The 19,334-nt window shown below is 63.6% G+C and overlaps 2 protein-coding genes across 2 annotated transcripts; one reads left to right on the top strand and one right to left on the bottom strand.

Annotated features, from left to right (window-relative positions):
- Positions 1-1,416: 1,416 nt before the first annotated feature.
- DRC4 (dynein regulatory complex subunit 4) lies at positions 1,417-9,189 on the top strand. Its single transcript, XM_084257179.1, has 9 exons — positions 1,417-1,470; positions 1,781-1,987; positions 3,396-3,450; positions 3,855-4,060; positions 4,292-4,459; positions 4,696-4,782; positions 7,062-7,271; positions 8,094-8,159; positions 8,986-9,189. Exons 1-9 carry the CDS (start codon positions 1,432-1,434, stop codon positions 9,133-9,135), a joined length of 1,188 nt encoding a protein of 395 aa, XP_084113305.1. The 5' UTR covers positions 1,417-1,431; the 3' UTR covers positions 9,136-9,189.
- Positions 9,190-9,410: 221 nt separating this feature from the next.
- LOC311185766 (5-hydroxyisourate hydrolase-like) lies at positions 9,411-11,374 on the bottom strand (the record flags this gene model as incomplete). The annotated part of the gene is made up of 4 exons (XM_084256576.1): positions 9,411-9,508; positions 9,784-9,919; positions 10,806-10,945; positions 11,315-11,374. 4 exons carry the CDS (start codon positions 11,372-11,374, stop codon positions 9,419-9,421), a joined length of 426 nt encoding a protein of 141 aa, XP_084112702.1. The 3' UTR covers positions 9,411-9,418.
- Between the last annotated feature and the right edge of the window lie 7,960 nt (positions 11,375-19,334).

Here is a 19,334-nt window from a genome sequence, read left to right as displayed (position 1 = left end):
GGGGGTCTGCAGGAGGCCATGCTGGTGGAGCGGCCTTGTTTTACCCTCAGGAAGCAGAGGCCTCGGGGAGTGTTGGGCCAGCTTCTGAAGCCTCTCAGGGCAGTGCCTGCACTGAAGGCCACCCTGCCTGCACGCCGCCTCAGGCTGAGCCCTGGCCTTCTTGGGACCCCCGTCCCTGGAATCAGAGCTGCGGCTGTCCCCCTGTGCCAGCCTGAGGGGTGGTGCTGCCCTGGGCGCCTGGGGTGGTGCTGTTTCTGATTATGAGAATCTAGAAATCGGATATTTTTAAGAGCCGTAAAAACGGCGAGAGGAGGCGAGCAAACCATGCGAGCCTGCCAGGCCTGTGCTCCAGGCTCGTCTGCTGGACCCTGGCTGGCGCTGCTGCCCCCTGCGCCTGCGGCCCCCCTCTCCAGGCGGAGGGCGTCCCAGGGAGCAGGGCTTGCGGGAGAGGAGCTCTGCGGCAGCCGCACTCAGAAGACGCCCCACCTCTCCTTGGTCCCAGGAGCAGCCCTTTGTGGTCCCAGGAGTAGCCACTGGCGGCACTGCCGTGGGGGATGCCTGCTGCTGCTGGCTGCCCCCGCACCTCCGGTCCCCAGGGCATGTCCCCTCCACTGCTTCGCAGGAGACCCCAGGCTACTCTGTGCTGCAGGCCGTTCCGGCCGCCTTCCTCGGGGAGGCTGCGTATCACCCCCATTTCCACCTTCGTGGCGTGCTCGGCCTGGTCTCCACAAGTGAGACTGGGCCCAGATGGGCCACGATGCTGACCCCGAGGGACTCTGGGCCCCGAGGAGGCTGCCCCCCACCCCTCTCGCTCCAGGGCCCGGCCCTGTGGGTCCTCATGGCTGCCCCGCTGGCCGCCTGTGCTCTTGTGGACTCGCGCCCTCGCTCCTCTTGCCTCTCGGAGGTGACGGCGGGTTCCACGCTGTGCCTTTGGGAAGCATAGGACGTCATGCTCAGGCTCCCCTGTGGGCACGCAGGCTTGCCAGCACCAGCAGCCGCCCGCGCCTGCTGTGTGGCACCCCCGCCACGCCGGCCAGTGACAGCCAGAGTGTCTGGATCGTTCTCTGGTGGATTGCCTTGGGCTGGTTTCCTTTGGTGTTTCTGTGGCTGTGGTGGGGGGTGCCTTGTCCCGAGATGCCTCCTGGTCCCAGTGCGCCCCACTCGGCCCCCCTGGCTTCCGATGACTTGCCTTTCAGCTTTCCTGCTTCCAGGGGAGAGAGGCCCCGCTTTGCTGCTGGCAGGCCCCGGGCCTCACGGGCTGCTCCGCCCCAGGTGGAGGAGCATGTCGGGCGCATCCGGGAGGAGCTGGACCGGGAGCGGGAGGAGCGGAACTACTTCCAGCTGGAGCGGGACAAGATCCACACTTTCTGGGAGATCACGCGGAGGCAGCTGGAGGAGAAGAAGGCTGAGCTGCGGAACAAAGACCGGGAGATGGAGGAGGCCGAGGAGCGACACCAGGTGGAGATCAAGGTGAGGGGCCGACGCGGAGAAGCCAGTGTGCGCCGTCGCCTGGGAACCAGAGGGGCGGCCAGGAAAGAGCAGTGTGTATGCAGGGTGTGCGTGTGGGGTGTGTGTGTGGGGTGTGCGTGTGGCGTGCGTGTGGGGTGTGCGTGTGGGGTGTGCGTGTGGGGTGTGTGTGTGGGGTGTGTGTGTGGGGTGTGTGTGTGGGGTGTGCGTGTGGCGTGCGTGTGGGGTGTGCGTGTGGGGTGTGCAGGCGGGGTGGGCGGGGCGGGGCCGTGCCCACGTGTGCAGTTGCGTGGCGAACAGGCCCCGCCCGCAGGTGTATAAGCAGAAGGTGAAGCACCTGCTGTACGAGCACCAGAACAACCTGACGGAGATGAAGGCGGAGGGCACGGTGGTCATGAAGCTGGCGCAGAAGGAGCACCGTGTGCAGGAGGGCGCGCTGCGCAAGGACGCACGGGCGCTGAAGGTGGAGCTCAAGGAGCAGGAGCTGGCGAACGAGGTGGTGGTGAAGAGCCTGCGGCTGGTAGGTGTGTGGCCGCGGGCTGACGCCTCCGCGGCGGCTGGGAATTCAGGCTTTCTGCACAAATGCTTGCGTGTTGGCAAATTCATCGAAATTAAAAAAGACGTTGGCAGCCAGCCAGACCCCATGGGGGCCAGGCCCAGTATCCCTGCAGAGCAGCAAACTGGCTGCCCACAGGGATGCCCAGCTTGCCAGCCCTGGACCTGGACCTGCAGCTGGGCCCACGTGCCCGCCGAGCTCAGGACTTTGGGTCCCTTCTGGGCGAGGCTGGGCTCTGGGATGAGGCTGGCGTGCGCTTGGCCAGTGCCCATTGGCCCCCAGGGACAGAGAGTGAGCAGCCCGTCCAATGCCCGCTAGGGTGCTGCTGGCTGGGAGGGGGATGGTGGAGGCGAGGGTAGGGCTGGTAGCCTCACAGGCCACCTGGGGGGACAGGGGTGGGGGACAGGGGTGGCCGAAGTGGGACGCGGAAGGTTTGGGTCGAGGGAGTTTTGTTTTTCTTTAGTTTTTTTATTTTCTGTCAGTTTTGTTTTTCCCACCACCAACTCGTACGCCCCGAGCCCCACCCTCCTCCTCCTCTTACTCGACCTCAGAAACTTTGCCCCTTGCTTGTTAAGGCCCCCAGGTCTTCACAAGTACGGGGCTCTGTCTAGGCCACTGCGATGGGAAGGGCCCAGGTTGACCTGTGTGGCCCAGGGGCTGTCCCCCTGTGCTTCCGGCAAGTTACTGCCAGGGGCTCTGTCTCCCCTCGGGCTGAGCATGTCCTGGCGCGGCTGACCCCATTTTTCTGACCAGACCCTCAGGGGTGGTGTCTTTGCCCTGACTGTTGTCAGTCCTGCCACTGTGGATGCTGGAGGGTGTCGTGTCTTGAGTTGGTGGTTTTGTGTTCTTGGGGTAGATGCCGGGAGCGGACTCCTGGGGCGCATGGTGTTCACGTTTTCAGAATTTTGTTGTTGTTTTTTAAAATTTTAATTATTTTTTTTAAAGAAAAAAATTTTTAAAACGACTTATTTATTTATGCATACAAGAACTGGGGTGTAGGCCAGAGGTGGGGGGGTGAGAGGACTCACCAAAGTGGGGAGTAGTACAGGCAGATCCACAGAAATCCACAGCTGAGGGGAGCGGCGGGGAGACAGACGAGGTCTGCTGCACCCTGTGGGTAGCTCCCTGGCCGGGGATCGGACTCAGGCTGCAGCAGTGACAGCCTGAGACTGACCCGCAGGGAGGCCTCTCGAGTTTTCAGGTCAATCCAGGTCGCCCTCTGTTATGCTGCCCCAGTTCTCACCCTGAGGGCTGTGCAATATTGCCTCTTTCTCGTCCTCTTAGCAGCACCTGTGGTGAGGGGTCGGGTTGCCGAGCTGGGGCTGGGTGCGAGAGGCTGCTGCAGCCCAGTAACGCGCTTGTGCGTTTGCAGAAACACACCGAGGAGATCACCAAGATGCGGAACGACTTTGAGAGGCAGGTGCGAGGTCAGTCCCCACACACGGCGGGTGGGCTGGGCTGTCGGCAGGAACGAAGTGGCCGCAGCGCGCTGGAGGAGACCCGAGGCGGAGGGCGACCTGCTGTGCGGGTGACCACCACCGGGGTGGCCGCCATCGCCGACCTGTCCTGACTCCGCGCCACTTAGAGAAGGGATGGTTCCCAGTCTTGTGGCCAGCGTGGCAGAATAGTCTTCTCCGTGGTTCCCCATCTGGGGGAGTCTGTCGGTGACCAGCGTAGCCCAGAGCCAGGGCAACTGGGAGCAGCGATGCAGCCTGGGGGGACCAAGGGACCCCGGGGCGTGGCCTCGTCTTCGGGGCGGAGCTGGGCGCCTGTGCCTCGACCTCCACCGCGCCCTGCCCCGCTGAGCCGCGCTCTGTGCTGCTGCCCCCAGAGATCGAGGCCAAGTACGACAAGAAGATGAAGCTGCTCAGGGACGAGCTGGACCTGCGGAGGAAGACGGAGATCCACGAGGTGGAGGAGCGCAAGAACGGCCAGATCAACACGCTCATGCAGCGGCACGAGGAGGCCTTCACGGACATCAAGAACTACTACAACGACATCACCCTCAACAACCTGGCGCTCATCAACTCCCTCAAGGTGCCCCGTCGTGCTGGCTGCGCCCTCTCCTGTGGCCTGAGCGGTCTGGGAGCTGGGGGAGGCGCCTGGTCGCTGAGACGGCTTCTGCGTCCTGGAGAAGCCCGGTGGGGGCCACTCGGTCCTGTGGAATCTGCAGCAGAGAAATGCGGCCTCAGCCTAAGCCGCAGGCGCGCTTGAGCTGCACACCACAGGCCCGGCCCGCCGGCTGAGCCCCGCCGTGCATGCCCACAGGAGCAGATGGAGGACATGCGGAAGAAGGAGGACCGCATGGAGAAGGAGATGCTGGAGGTGTCCCTCCAGAACAAGCGGCTGGCAGACCCCCTGCAGAGGGCGCGGGAGGAGATCGGGGAGCTGCAGCGCAAGCTGGGGAGCTATGAGAGGGACAAGCAGATCTTGGTGGTGAGTCCGGCACCCTCCGCGGCAACTTCTGGCAGGCTCCGCGAGGGGTGCCCGTCCTGCCACCGGCAGGGCTGGCAGCAGCCCCTCATGGGTGTTGTGCTCCGGGACCGGTGCCCCTGCCACCCTCCCTGGAGGGCCTGGGCCTGCCTCTGGGCAGCTCTCTGTGCCATGGCCCAGGCCCTGTGGCCTGGGACTGCCTGACTTCTACCCTTTCTGTCCCTGCCTCCCCTCCCCAGTGCACAAAAGCACGTCTGAAGGTCACGGAGAAGGAGCTGAAGGGCCTGCAATGGGAGCATGAGGTGCTGGAGCAGCGTTTCCTCAAGGTGGGGCCACCGGGGTCCCTGCAGGCTCACCCAGATGGCGAGGGTCTTTCTGTGCATGGGTGTGTTTTCAAGCGCAAAACTGAGGGTGTGTTTTCAAGCGCAAAGCCTCGGGTATGGCCTCTGTGAGGGGTGCAGGACCCCCACTGCCTGTGCAGGCCAGGCCAGCAGCTTCCTCCGCCCCCTCCAGACTTCCTCTGTGCCAGGAAGGTGGGCCCGGCAGAGCACACCTTAAACTCACTCCGTGTGGCTGTGGCCCCGGTGTCAGCCTAGCTGATCCCCAGGGCTGCTGGGCCACATGTATGAGGCAGGGTTGTGGCGCCAGGAAAGTCTGTTCCCAGAGCTGCTGGCCAGGAAATCCATGTGCAGAATGCGACCGCGGCCGGGGAGCAGTCCTGTGCAGTGGGTCCCCCGCCTGACCAGCCCTGCGGGTGGGCTGGGTGGGAATCGCCTCCCCGGTGTAAGCTTCTGAGAAGCCGTGCCCACTGCGGCGCTCTCTGGGGTCTCAGGCGCTTTCCAGGGGGGTCTCCTTCCATCTCCAGGGGTCTCTGGTGGCCTCTGGGGGAGTCTCCTGTCTCTGGTGGTGTCTCCAGGGCTCTCCGGGGGTCTCTGGGGCTCTCTTTGGTGGTCTCCATTGGTCTCGGGGGGGGGGTGGCGGGTGACTTTGTTGGTCTCCCGCCGTCTCTGGGCCCAGCGCTTTCTGCTTCTGGGCGGTCAGGACAGGCCCTGCCTCCCCTCACTGAGAGTTGCAGAAGTCCAAGGAGGCAGAGCCAGATCTCCAGAACTGCTCTCGCCGCCTCACAGTCGGCCCTTAGAGACCCGCTTGCTGGCTGGGGGACCTCCTGCCCTCAGGGCGGACTGGGTGGCCCCTGGCGGCGCATTAAGCCTCAGGGACAGAGGACAGGGGGCATGGGGCATGCAGTGGGGGGGAGGGGGCGAGGGGTGGCCGCCAGTAGGGCCAGCGGAGCTGCACGTGGCTTGCACAGGTTGGGGCCGTGGGGCTCGGCCTGGGCAGTGCGGGTGCTCCCGTGAGGCTGCAGCTCTGGGCCACCCAGCCGGGGCTGCAGGGAGGCCTGGGCGACCTCCCTTCCTGAAGATGCCCTCTGTGGTGCCTCCGTGTCCGCCTCCGTGCAGGCGGCCGACTGGGCTGGCCTCCCTGTCAGGCCATAGACCCTGCGCCCCGGGTGGAGCCCGTGACCAGGGCTTTGCCCTCTTTGCCCGCCAGACCAGGAGGAATGTCCCAAGGGAATGTGCTTCTGCCAAAGTCAGTACCTCCTTAGGGACCCGCAGTGCCTACTGGTCAGCAGTGGGGCCCGAGGGGTGGGGCCCGCGGGAGGGGCGGGGCCTGTGGGCAGGGGGCGGGGCCGTGAAGACAGGCCTGGCCCGAAAGGGGGGCACCTGCGGGGCCACCCCGGGTCCGCTCTCTGGGCCTGGGGATCCATGCGCAGCACCCGGAAGGGTCATCCCAGATATCTTGAGGGCGGCCGCGGGAAGCGGGTGAGGGGGATGATTGCTTTTCACACCTTGTGAAGTCCCTTAATTTCTAGTCGCAGTAAAAGGAAGGGGTCAGGGGGTGCTTCTGGGAGGGAGGAGGAGGCGTGGGGGGCCACAGCACTGGTTTGGTGGAGGTGGGACACAACCCCAAAGCCAGACAGGTGAACAGAAGTCAGTGGAAAATAAGGCCTTTAGAAAGGACCTTTGTGGGCTGACGGGCCTGGCCCCGTGCCAGGCTGGGGGCTGCACTGGCTCTGCCTCCGGACTAGTGGGGGTCCGGCCATAGCTGGTGGGAGGCCCCGGCCAGGGCACGACTGGGCGCCCCAGGGTGATCCAGGGCGCTGCCCGTTGGGCTGGGGCTCAGTGAGGGGGTGCCTGGGTCCTCTGAGGGAGGCTCTGGCAGAACTTCCTGTGCGGTGGCTCGGTGACTTTATTAAGGAGCAACATCTGCGCAGGCAGGAGCTGCCCTCTTGAAAGGGCAGATCAGTGAAGGAAAAGATGCCCACACAGACGCAGCCGGGCAGCCCCGAAAGCACAGGACATAGCCCCCCACTCCCAGCAGGCCCTGCTCGCTCCTGGTCCCTCTGTGTGCAGTGGCCGGGTGCTCTGTCGCCAGCTGTCCACCCCCCCCCCCCGCTCCTCCTGGGGTCCTCCACACGGGTTTGGGGCTGCTGGGGAAGAGCCTGTGTTCTTGCTCGGCCCCGACGCTGGCCTGAGGCCGACACAGGCCGCCCCCAACCTCTGTGCGCTGATGGCGGGCAGAGCCACCTGACCCCTGACGCTGGCAGGTGCAGCAGGAGCGGGACGAGCTCTACCGCAGGTTCGTGGCGGCCGTGCTCGAGGTGCAGCAGAAGGCGGGCTTCCGGAACCTGGTCCTGGAGCACAAGCTGCAGGCACTCGGTGCCGCTGTGGAGAAGAAGGAGGTGCAGCTCAGCGAGGTGCTGGCGGCCTCCAACCTGGACCCCGCGGCCCTGACCCTTGTGTCCCGGAAGCTGGAGGTGGGTCTCACAGTGCCCGAGCCCCTGCCCTGGGGACCCTCCTTCCTGGCCCATGCAGGCCATGGCGGCCCCCGTGCGCCCTAGCTCTTCGGCCTTGGGTGGCCTCTCTGGGGTCTTAGTGGCTCCTCAGCCCCTCACGCCCTCTCCTTCCTGAGGCCCTGCCCATTGGGTCTCGGGTGGGCTTCGCAGCTGCAGGCCCTGGGCGCGGCCAGGGTGAGAGGCCCAGCAAGGGGAGGCCAGTGCCTCTCTGCTCTGGGATCCAGTTTGGAGGGATACAGGCTGAGGTGCAGTGAGTGGGGCCAGCTGCACCCCAAGTTTGGGGCTGGGGGGCAGCCATGGAAGGCTCTGGGTGAGGACTGTGTGGCAGGTGGGCAGGTGGGGGCGGCGGCACCTGTGTGGGCAAGGGCGGGGCTGGGTGTCCAAGCCAGTGGTTTTGGCTGAGGATGAGCGTCTGTGGGGGCTGAGGCTCTGGGCTCAGTGGGGACAGGCTTTGGGGTTTGGCCCAGCCTTGTGGTCCTAAAGGGGAGGAGTCTGTCCCCTCCCCATTCCGGGCAGTGGCCGGGCTCAGCCGTGCCAGGCTGGACAGCAGCCCTGCCCATGGCGGTCACTGCAGCTGTGCTGGGTTCGGGCCGGCCACAGCGGTGCCTCCCGAGCTGCGCTGGTGGCAGGGGCTGCAGAGCCAGGCCAGCCAGCCCCTCCGTGGCCTTCACCTTGGAGACTGTGGCCGTGGAGACCGTTCTGTGCCGGCTGCCCCATGGGGCCCCCAGACCCCACTGGCTTCCGCCCATGCAGGGCTCAGTCTCACCCCAGCCTTCACCGCAGGACGTCCTGGAGTCCAAGAACAGCACCATCAAGGACCTGCAGTATGAGCTGGCCCGCGTCTGCAAGGTGGGTGCCCACCCTGCCCCCCATCTCCCCCTGGGCCCCAGGTGGGACCCGCTCACGCCCCGCCTGTCTTGGAGCCCCTGGCCAGGTCGGGTGGGTGCACGTCAGTCTCGTCCCCCCAGTGGCCTCCCTGGCCCCTTGTCTCCATCCCAGTGCCATCTTGGCCTTTGGGGCATGGAGGGGCCTCCTCTGCCCCAAGATTGATGCCACGACCTCCAGCAGGCAAGGCAGACGTGGTCTTCTCCAGCCCCTCCCAAGGCTAATAGTAGCCACCACCCTGCCTGGGGGAGGCCAAAGTGTCAGTGCTGACCCTGCCTGGCTTCCCCGGGGGCCCTGGGCACATTCACCAGGAGCTGCCCCATGAGAGGCTCAGGCCCACCCCAGGGGAGCTAGGGAGGCTGTGCCCGTGGGTGGGGAGGGGCTCCTGTGTCCAGGCCACCTGGCTTTCCCTTACCCTCCCAGCCTCACCTGGACCCCCCCATGCTCTGGTGCCCACCACTTGTGTGCACAGAAGCAGGGCCTCTGCTGCCCTGGGTGGTAGGGCTGGACTTGCATCTGGCCACAGGCAAGGGTGAGGCACCGGCCCAGGGCCACTCTCTGGAGCTGGCCCTGCTTCACCTTGGCATTGGCCTCCCTGGACACATACACAGGACTCTCTAGACCCTGCCCGGAGCCTGCCCTCCAGAGAGATCCACTTCCCAGAGTGGGAACAGGGCCAGGGCCGTGGCCTGTGTGGGCGGTGGGGGGGGGGCCAGGGAGGAGCTATCTGCTGCCCCAGCCGCATGGTTACTAGGCAGGTCACTGACCGGTGTCCATGCTCCGCCCACAGGCCCACAACGACCTGCTGCGGACCTACGAGGCCAAGCTCCTGGCCTTTGGGATCCCCCTGGACAATGTGGGCTTCAAGCCCCTGGAGACGGCTGTGGTGGGGCAGACGCTGGGCCAGGGCCCCGCGGGGCTCGTGGGCACCCCGACATAGCCCCTGAACGATGCCCTCACACACAAGGGCCTCCGAGGCTTCAGTCATTAGCAAATGAAGGTTCTCCACATCTGCTGCATGTCCTCTTGCCTGTGGGGGCAGCCCCAGCCCCACCCCGAGGCTGCCCTCCTTGCCCTCCACAGGCTTTGCCGCAGCAGCTGGAGACAACAGTGGCAGGCCAGCACCACCTTTATTGGCACCGAATCACAGGCCTGGCCACGGGGCCCCTCCGCCCTGGCAGAGGGTGGATGGTGGGTGGACGGTGGGCGGACGGGGCGCAGCGTTAGCTCCCCCGGTATGTGGTGTAGGACCACGGGCTCAGCAGCAGGGGCACGTGGAACTTGTGGGTCTCATTTGTGATGGTGAAAACCACCTGCGGAGCAGAAAGGGTGCTGCATGAGGCCCTGGGTGCCCACCGAGAAGGGCTGAGGGGGCCGACTCTCCCAGACAGCAGGCCTGAGGGCCCAGCTCTCAGGGGCCAGGGGAGAGGGCGGTGGGTTAGGCGCCGACCGCCTGGGTGAGTCACCCTCGCCCTGCCCGTGCCCGGGGCCTGGGCTGTGAAGTCCCCGCTGCCTGGGCTGGGCCCCTTTGTTCTGGAAGCTCAAAGCCACGGCTGTCAGGGCCCGCCCGGGCAGTGGCGGGGCTCACCTCCACGTAGGGGTAGAAACTGGCCTGCCCCTGCCTCCTCCAGTAGCCCTCCGTGTCGAAGAACAGCTTGTAGGTGCCCACCTTCATCTGGCCTGGGGGCAGGAGCCCCGGGCAGCGGCCGTCCAGGTTGGTGTAGCTGGGGAAGAGGACAGGTGCTGCCATGGCAGCCGGGCCCTGCTGGGGTCCAGCAGGCCCACCTGGGAGGGGCAGCACAGCCTAGCCTCCCCGTGCAGCAGCGCTCTGTGCCTGCCCTACTGCCCAGACGCTGCCCAGCACCCATGCAGACTCTGAAAGCAGAGTGCTGGGGTCTGCTGTCTGGTGGCCTCAGCGCCTGTTTCCTGGCCCGCGTGCCGCGCTTGGTCCACAGCCAGCCCCGTCGGCCTGCTCCAGGGGCTCCCCAGCGAGGGGGCCTGGGCCTGCGGCCATACCCCATAAGGACCAAGTCCTGTGTCTCTGTCCACGGGGCTAGGGGCAGAGAGCCTGGACAGCCCAGCCATGGGGGGTGGAACGCACCTTCTGCGGGCCTTGGGGTCCAGCCCCACCTGTACCGGCAGAGGGAGCCACCCCCTCCAAGAGGAGGGTCGGGGCTGCTGGGGTGGTCGGGCCTGTGGGGTGACTGCGGGGCCAGCAGTGGCGGCCTGAACTGCGGGGGTGACTGCAGGGCCGGCTGGGGCCACTGGGCCTGTGGGGGTGACTGCGGGGCTGGCAGGGGCGGCCAGGCCTGGGGGGTGCTGTGGGGCTGGCAGGTGTGTCGGGCAAGGCGAGGAGCAGAATGGGTGCTCCGGGCCGCCTGGCACACAGTCCCAAGCTCGGTCCCCTGCTTGAGACTCGGAGACAAGACTCCACACCTGGCCTTCACTGCCCACCCCACCAGCCCTGATGAATTGGGCTCCAGGGGCTGTGGGCAGTGGTCAGCCCAGCCCAGCCTCAGAGCCAGAAATCCTTGTTTGTCCCGGGCCCCTCACCTCTGCCCTGCAGGCCAGGACTCGGGGTGGCCTGAACCCCCTCCCAGGACCCCCTACCTTTTTGTCAGCTCAGTCCACTGCTGGCTGTGGTCCTCGAGCCTGGACAGTTGGAGGCAGAGGCCCTGGGCCGGGAGCCCTGAGGCCGTGTCCAGCACGTGTGTGGTCAGTGGGCTGCTGGCCGGCTCCATACCTCTGCCCTGGGCCACGGGAGGGGTAGGGTGAGCCTTGTGTCCACACGGCCTCAGAGCAAACAGCCCCTGGACTGAGGCCAGACTGCCCCAGGGCCTGGGGTGCCCTGAGTCACTGAATCAGCAAAGGCCCTGGAACCCTGCGCAGCTACAGGTGCCCCCAGGCCCGACCCCATCCCCGACCCCATCCCCAGGGGCCGCCTCCCCTGCCCCCTGGAGCCCCTTCCCCAGCCAGGCCCCCTCCCAGCCTGGGCCTGGCCTGGGCCCTTGCAGAACCGGGCTGTCGGGCTGGCGGGTCTTCCCCCACCTTGGTCCCTCTCACCCTCCCCCACACGTAGCCCCACCCGCAGGCAGGGGTGCGGGTCCAGGAGCCCCTACCTCCGGGGAGCCCAGGTGTCGCTGCAGCGTGCGCAGGCGCGGGGCTGCCCGGGAGCTCATGCCGCGGGGCTCGGACTTCGCGGGGACAGAGGTCGCCCCGCGCCGCCGCCCTCCGCGCCTCCCCCGCCCGCCCCTCGCCTGACCTGCCGGCCCTGCCCCCGGCCCCAGCCCTCCCGCGCTCGGGCCGCGCGTTCCGGGACCGGCCGGGCGGGGCGGGGCGGGGCGGGGCGTCCCCTCGGGGCCCACGGGGGGCCAAGGCCGAGAGGTCGGCCCGCGGGCGGGTCCCCAGGACGGGCCAGCCGCACTGACCTGCCGCACCCGAGCTCCTCGGCGGAAGTGGCGCGGGGCCCGGGCGGGGCGGGGCGGGGGGGGACCCGGGGGCGGGGCGGGGGGGGACCCGGGGGCGGGGCGGGGGGGGACCCGGGGGCGGGGCGGGGGGGACCCGGGGCGGGGCGGAGGGGGGACTCGGGGGAAGGGGCGGGGCGGAGGGGGCGGAGGGGGGGCGCGGGGGCGAGGCGGGGCCGGCGCGGGCGCGGGGCCGGGGTGCAGGCGCAGGACCCCGACCTCTCCCGCGGCCAGTCCCCGAGCCTGAGCCCAGCCCGACCGGGCGCCGCGTCCGCGCCCGCGACGCTGAGTGTGACCTGGACGCCCGGGTCCCTGCGCCGCCGCCTCGGGTCCCCCCCGCCCCGCGGGCTCGTGACGGCGCCTCCGCGCTGGGGAGTCGACAGCAAGGACGCCCGGGCCGGGGGGCCTGGCGGGCCCGGGGGGGCGGGGGGGCGAGGATCTGCGCTCCTGCCTCTCCGCCGCCCACCTGCGCGCGCCCGAGCCGCCGGCGCCCGCCGGGCAGGTGAGGCGGAGCCGCCGAGCGCGGGGCCGGGAGGGGCGCGTCCCGCGCCGTCCGCGGACAGAGACGGGCAGCGGGGGGTCGGCGCGGTCTCCGCCTGGTCCCCCCGCCGGACCCCCCGCCCTGCCCGGCCTTTCTAGTGGCTCCGCGGGGAGCGGGAGGGCAGGGCGGGCCCGCGCGGCTCGCAGGGCTGGGGAACCCGCCCTTGAGGTTCAAGCGCACGTGAGCAGGGAGGTAACCCCAAGGACAGGCAGGCGCACCCCTGTTTCGGCAAATGCCCGGGGAGGAGCGAACCGCCGGCCGCGAGCCCACCGCCCCGGGCGCGGTCAGCCGGGAGCCCCGCCCGCCAGCGAGCCCCGGGCGCTGGGAAGGAGGCTGGGGCTGGAGGGGGGCCGTGGCGGGGGGCGGGGGTGTCCTGGGGCGAGGCCGGGCCGGGCCTGCGGGGGACCCGGCGAGGGGCGGGCGGGGGGCGGGGGTGTCCAAGCGAGGCGGCGAGGGGGTGGGGGGACCCTGCGAGGGGCGGCCGAGGCCCAGGGGGTGCCAGGCTCGTGCTCGCCCTCGACGGCCCGGCGCAGCCACGACGGCCCCCGCGGCGGCGAACAGAGACCGGGCGCGGGTGGGTCGTGGGGGGGGCGGGGGCGGGGGGGTTAGGGGCTCTTGCTCCCCGACCCCCCGCATCCGCTCGGCGTGTTCTAAAGAGGCCGAAGCGTCTCAAGGAAACCGCTGCGCGGCCGGCGCGGGCCCCCCGGCGCCCCGCACTCGGCTGAGCCCCGCGCTGGCCAGAGGCCCCGGGGCGTCCCGTGTGCGGCGGGTTCGGGGCCGCGGGGCGCTCCTCTCCCTGCGGGCCCGGCCCCTCCCGACCCGCCCGGCCCCAGGGTCCCGGCGGCGGGGAAAGCGCATCCGGCCCCGCGCTCAGGCCGCCCTCGGCACCCCGCGGCCCGGAGCCGCCGCGCTCCAGAGCCGGGACGGGCCGTCGGGGCGGCCGGACCCCCAGCCCCGGCCGCGCCCGCTGGGAGCCTCGGGCCCGGGGAGCCTGGCGCGGGGAGCCGCTCTCGCCCGCTGCGCCCGGGACTGCGCGGCCTTGCGGGGCTCGCGTCCGTCCTGGGAGCTGGAGTGTGGGGTCCCCGCGCCGGGCCCACGGCCGGCTGGACCCCGCGGGCCGCTGCGGCCCCCACGCTCCAAGCCCCGCCCCTCCCGCCCTCACGGCCCGCCCGAGCCCCGCCCACCGCCCGAGCCCCGCCCCCGCCCGAGCCCCGCCCCACGCCCGAGCCCCGCCCACCGCCCGAGCCCCGCCCGCCAGCCCGGCTGTGGACGCCGCGGGCCGCGGGGCGCGGTCCTCTCCTCGCGGGCAGCGCCGGCGCCCTCCTTCCGACCCGCGCAGGAAGCAGGTGACCGCGTGGGGCGTGGACGCCGGCGAGGCGGGAGGGCGGCCCGAGGGCGGGGTGCGGCCGCGAGGGCGGCGCCGGAACCCGGGAGCCGGCGGGACCCCCGGGGCCTCCCGCAGCCTCCGGGGCGGGCGCTGCGCGCGGGCTCCGCCGGGTGGACGCGGTTGGTCTCCGCGCGCGCCGGCCAGGAGGACCCGCGCCCCGGCGGTCCCCGTACGGGGTTCCACGGCCCGCCCGCGTTGGGGGGTGTGAGGTCGCCCTCGCACCCCCGTGGAAGGGCAGTGCCTGGGAGGAGGCGCATCCCTGACCTCACGCCTCCTCCCCAGGGGAATCGAGTCACAGAGCGTGGGGTGTCGGCCCCCCAATGCATTTGGCCCCCAGGCCCCACCCCTCCCTTGACCAGCGATGACCGCCTGCAAGTGGGCACTGAGCGCTTTGCAGGGAGAGGACAAGGCGGGGTGGCCTGCACTGCCAGCCACCCGCTGTGGCCGTGCTGTTGAAGAGACTGGCCATCACCCCCTCGAATAGCTACAAACGGGACAGCAGAGCTGGAGTGTCCTGTCCTCCTCAGGGCAGGGCTCAGCTTGGGTCCAGAGTCCATGTGCAGAGCCCCACAATGCGGAGCCCCACAATGCGGACCCTGAGGGGCAGGAGGGAGGCACAGCACACCACACACCAGGGCTTCACCCCAGGCTGCAGAGGCAGGAGCTGGACAGGCCCCAGAGGGAGGGAGCAGGGTGTCCGCAGAGGCAAGGGCTCTTTCAAGAGAAAAGGCCCCACTTCCCTCTGGACAGGGACTTCCCTCCCCGGGAGCCTCAGCCCTGGATTGCTCTCCCTGGGCCCAGCAGCCGATTCTCCAGTTACCTGCTTAGTCTGATTCCAGATAGACACCTTGCCAGGGGTTGCGCTGTGTGCAGCCTGGGTGAGAGTGAGTTCTGCGTGGCCCTCTCAATTCCCTCTGCCTTCAAGGACCACTGAGGCACGTGACCTGGGTCAGGTTTGTATGGAGACAAAATTTACTCGAGCAAAGGCAACAAGACAAAACAGACACAACCATGGAGGGCACTGACCGCCAGGCCACTCAGATACCTGTTTCTCCTCAGCTCTTGTCTGGAGAGTGGAGGGTGGTTCAGATGGTTTCTGACCCCACTAGGCTCTTGGGAGTGGACCCATCAGTAGATTTCCTCAGAAGCCCCCACCCCCAGCCCCACAAGAAGTGCAGAATGAGTGGCGGCTACTTTTGTCCTCTGTGGCTGCTGAGAAGTGATTGACAGGAAATGACTGACTCACCCTGGTAGACACAGAGCCTCTCCTCTGTGTGTCCTCTGGTGTGTGATTAGGTGTGACTTATGGCCGAAACCTCGCCCACACTCCCTGCAGACACAGGGCTTCTCCCCTGTGTGTATCTTCTGGTGTGTGCTGAGGTGTGACTGCTCATGGATGCCCACTCCATACTCGCCTGTTGTAGTTACTGACAATCCTACCCCAGTGAATAATTTGCCTGTGTCCTTTGGATTCTCTCTCTGGCCTGGGCTTGGCTCTCCCTCCGTCACTCTCTCATGCTCCCTAGAGCTCCACTTTTGGCCTGTTGGCAGGTTGGAAAAGGCCTTTGCAATGTTCTTCTGCCTTATCCTTGTAAGCAAAGGTTTGGGCCTTTCTTTGACCTTTTGACTTTCGAGTTTGTCATTCCCAATGTGGGGGAATGTGCCCGGGCACATCCAAAGTCCACTCCACACAGCTAGTTCATTCTTAACCTTCCTACAGGACTCAGAGGATGAAAACCCAATTCTTTTCTCTTACCCCATTTTTGTCTAGAGTGCTGTCCAGAAGTACTTGCTTCTTTAGGAAGGTTCTCTGGTCTCCGGGCCTGCTCTGAGCCACTGGTGTTCAGCAAAGCGGCCGTTCCTGACATTTCCTTCAAACTAGATTCACTTCTTACTGCATCTCTGGACATTCCCTGCAATGCGAGAGTCACATGAAAAGACAAGGTGCATTTCTTTAGTCAGTCAGGGCTCGTGACGTGTTCTCACGTGGATGACTTTAGTCGACACCTTAACAACCCTTGTAAATAATGAAGGCGTCTGAATTCTAAAGGTAAAAGAAAGGGCTTATGTGGGTAATGAATCCAGGGCCGAACCTCATGTCTTAAGGCTCTTTGCCTTCCACTTTCTCTCAGATTTCTCCATGAACGTGGAGGAAAGGAGAGTACACGGGCAGACTACCTGGACAATCAACAAGGTCTGTGAAGGGAGGGTAAAGCCTTAAAGAGCACATGGGGCCTCCCCTGGTGGCACAGGCAATTGAGGGCCGTTCTGTGAAGCTGTTCACAGCCTCGGCAGCGCCAGTTCGATCCTGGCCGGTAAGCGAGGGTCCCACGTGACGCAGCAGACCTCTCCTGTCGTGCCCGCTGCTCCCCTCAGCCCTAGTATATTTCGTCAGTCTGCCTGCTCTGCTCTCCCCTCTGGCTCTGGTGAATCCTCTCACCCTCCCTCGCATCTGGCCTGTTCCCCAGTTCTTGTATAAATCAATCAATCAATCAATCTTTAAAAAAAAAAGAGAGCACACAGAACACTCCTCAGGTGTGAGGAGAGAGGAGTGTCCTTTATGGTAAAATGGAAGGAGCTTGAGAGAATTAGGTGAAATAGAGCGAGTCAGAACTATAAAGACAAATATTGGGCAATGTTACTTATATGTGTAAAATAGGGAATCAAAGTGGATATACTGATGAAGTGAAATAATTAAAAAGCTGTGAACATTGATAACCCAAAGCAGGTTTTTGAGGTTAAGCGGGAGCAGGGAGGGACGAAGGGCCAAAGGGATAGGTTATGGTAAAAAAAAAAAAAAGGCTTACAGAGAAAAAGAGGGGGGTTGTCTATAACCTAGTGAAAGAGAAAGACAAAGTATAGATAAGTATAGAGGGAACAGACATGTCTGGAAAATGAGGTAACAGAGCAGTGGCAGAAATAAAACCCCTCTCTCGTAGGAAGAGAGCAAAGAGATGATGGGCAGGAAATGTATCCAGGCAATAAAGGACATGATGCTAGAGCTGCATGTTGCCTTATCTGGGGAAGAATATTCGTGCCTAGATGAGCTGGTTCCTGTCGGTCCTGTTTGAGTGAGTCCGTACTACTGTTTAGTTCCCTGTCGTTTCCTGATCCACAAAATGGCATATGGGGTAATTCTTTTATTTTTTAAAAGATTTATTTATTTACTTATGCATACAAGAACTGGGGTACAGGCCAGAGGTGTGGGGGGTGAGAGGAGTCACTGGACAGAGTGGGGAACAGAGCAGGCAGAGTGAAATACACTGCTCAGGGGAGCGGCAGGGAGACAGGAGGGATCTGCTGTGCCATGTGGTTAGCTCCCTGGCCAGGGATCGAACTTGTGCTGAAGTGGCTGCGGATAGCTTTATAGGTTGCATCTTTTTTTTTTAATAGAGGCATGTTTTATTTATTTATTTATTTTATTTGTTTGTTTATACATGCACTGGGTACAGTCAGAAGCGAGGGACGGTGAGAGAATTCACCAGAGCCAGAGCGGGGAGCAGAGCAGGCAGAAGGACTGAAGTACACTGCTGAGGGGAGCAGCGGGCGGCAGCACAGGGCTGCGCACCATGCGGGACCCTCCTCCGGTGGCCGGGGAGCAGCCGGGGATCGAACCAGCGCCACCGAGGCTGCGAGCAGCTTCGCAACCCAGTGCTCAACCGCTGCGCCACCAGGGAGGCCCAAATCTTTTTTTTTTAAAGATTTATATATTTATACAAGAACTGGGATATAGTCAGAGGTGTGGGAGGGTGAGAGAATGCACCAGAGACAAAGCGGGGAGCAGAACAAGCAGACTGGTGAAAGCACTTCTGAGGGGCGCAGCGGGCATGGCAGGAGAGGTCTGCACGCCATGTGGGTTTCTCCCTGGCTGGCCGGGAATCGAACCAATAAATGACAGGTTGGAAAGCAGATTCTGAAGAGGAGACAGGCCTCTGAGGAGAAAATATGAGGAGAAATACTATAGTAATTGTTGTTGAGGAGAAGGAGAAATAACACCCTAGGAAGCAGATTCTGAGGAGAAGACAGACCTCTATGGAGAAAATTCTGAGGAGAAATACTGTAGTAAGGAGTGTTGAGAATTATCTTAGGAGAAATGAAACCCTAGGAAGCAGATTCTGAGGAGTGGACAGGCCTCTGAGGAGAAACAACTGAGGAGATAGAGTGTAGTAAGGAGTGTTGAGGAGGAATATCAGGTGAGAAATGACACGTTGGGAAGCAGATTCTGAGGAGAAAGTCTGAGGAGAAATACTGTAGTAAGGAGTGTTGAGGAGAAATATCCGAGGAAAAATGACAACCTAGGAAGCAGATTCTGAGGAGAAGACAGGCCTCTGTGGAGAAAAATCTGAGGAGAAATACTGTAGTAAGGTGTGTTGAGGAGCAATATCTGAGGAGAATTGACACCCAAGGAAGCAGATTCTGAGGAGAAAAAATGCCTCTGAGGAGAAAAATCTGAGAAGAGATAGGGTACTAAGGAGTGTTGAGGAGAAGTATCTGAGGAGAAATGACACATTGGGAAGCACATACTGAGGAGAAGACAAGCGTCTGAGGAAAAAAAAAAAACTGAGGAGAAATATTGCAGCAAGTCTTGATGAGGAGAAATATCTAAGGAGAAATGACACATTGAGAAGAAGATTCTGAGGACAAGACAGGCCTCTGAGGAAAAATACTGCAGTAAGGAATGTTGAGGAGAAGTATCTGAGGAGTAATTACACGTTGTGAAGCACATAGTGAGAACAGCCTCTGAGGAGAAAAAACTGAGGAGAAATACTGCAGTAAGGAGTGTTGAGGAGAAATATCTGAGGAGAAATGACACGTTGGGAAGCAGATTCTGAGGAGAAGACAGGCCTCTGAGGAGAAAAATCTGAGGAGAAATACTGCAGTAAGGAGGGTTGAGGAGAAATATCTGAGGAGAAATGACACCCTTGGAATCAGATTCTGAGGAGAAGACTGGCCTCTGAGGAGAAAAATCTGAGGAGAAATACTGCAGTAATTCTTGTTGAGGAGAAATATCTGAGGAGAAATGACACCCTTGGAATCAGATTCTGAGGAGAAGACTGGCCTCTGAGGAGAAAAATCTGAGGAGAAATACTGCAGTAATTCTTGTTGAGGAGAAATATCTGAGGTGAAATGACACGTTGGGAAGCAGATTCTGAGGAGAAGACAGGCCTCTGAGGAGAAAATTTTGAGGAGAAATACTGCAGTAATTCTTGTTGAGGAGAAATATCTGAGGAGAAATGACACGTTGGGAAGCAGATTCTGAGGAGAAGACAGGCCTCTGAGGAGAAAAATCTGAGGAGAAATACTGCAGTAATTCTTGTTGAGGAGAAATATCTGAGGAGAAATGACACCCTTGGAATCAGATTCTGAGGAGAAGACTGGCCTCTGAGGAGAAAAATCTGAGGAGAAATACTGCAGTAAGGAGGGTTGAGGAGAAATATCTGAGGAGAAATGACACCCTTGGAATCAGATTCTGAGGAGAAGACTGGCCTCTGAGGAGAAAAATCTGAGGAGAAATACTGCAGTAATTCTTGTTGAGGAGAAATATCTGAGGTGAAATGACACGTTGGGAAGCAGATTCTGAGGAGAAGACAGGCCTCTGAGGAGAAAAATCTGAGGAGAAATACTGCAGTAATTCTTGTTGAGGAGAAATATCTGAGGTGAAATGACACGTTGGGAAGCAGATTCTGAGGAGAAGACAGGCCTCTGAGGAGAAAAATTTGAGGGGAAATACTGCAGTAAGGAGTGTT

This window comes from Talpa europaea, assembly GCF_964194135.1.
Source record: "Talpa europaea genome assembly, chromosome: 16".
In the NCBI taxonomy this organism is placed as follows: Eukaryota; Metazoa; Chordata; class Mammalia; order Eulipotyphla; family Talpidae; genus Talpa; species Talpa europaea.
The sequence above is the reverse complement of the archived record's forward strand: the minus strand, read 5'-3'. Positions and strand labels throughout refer to the sequence as shown.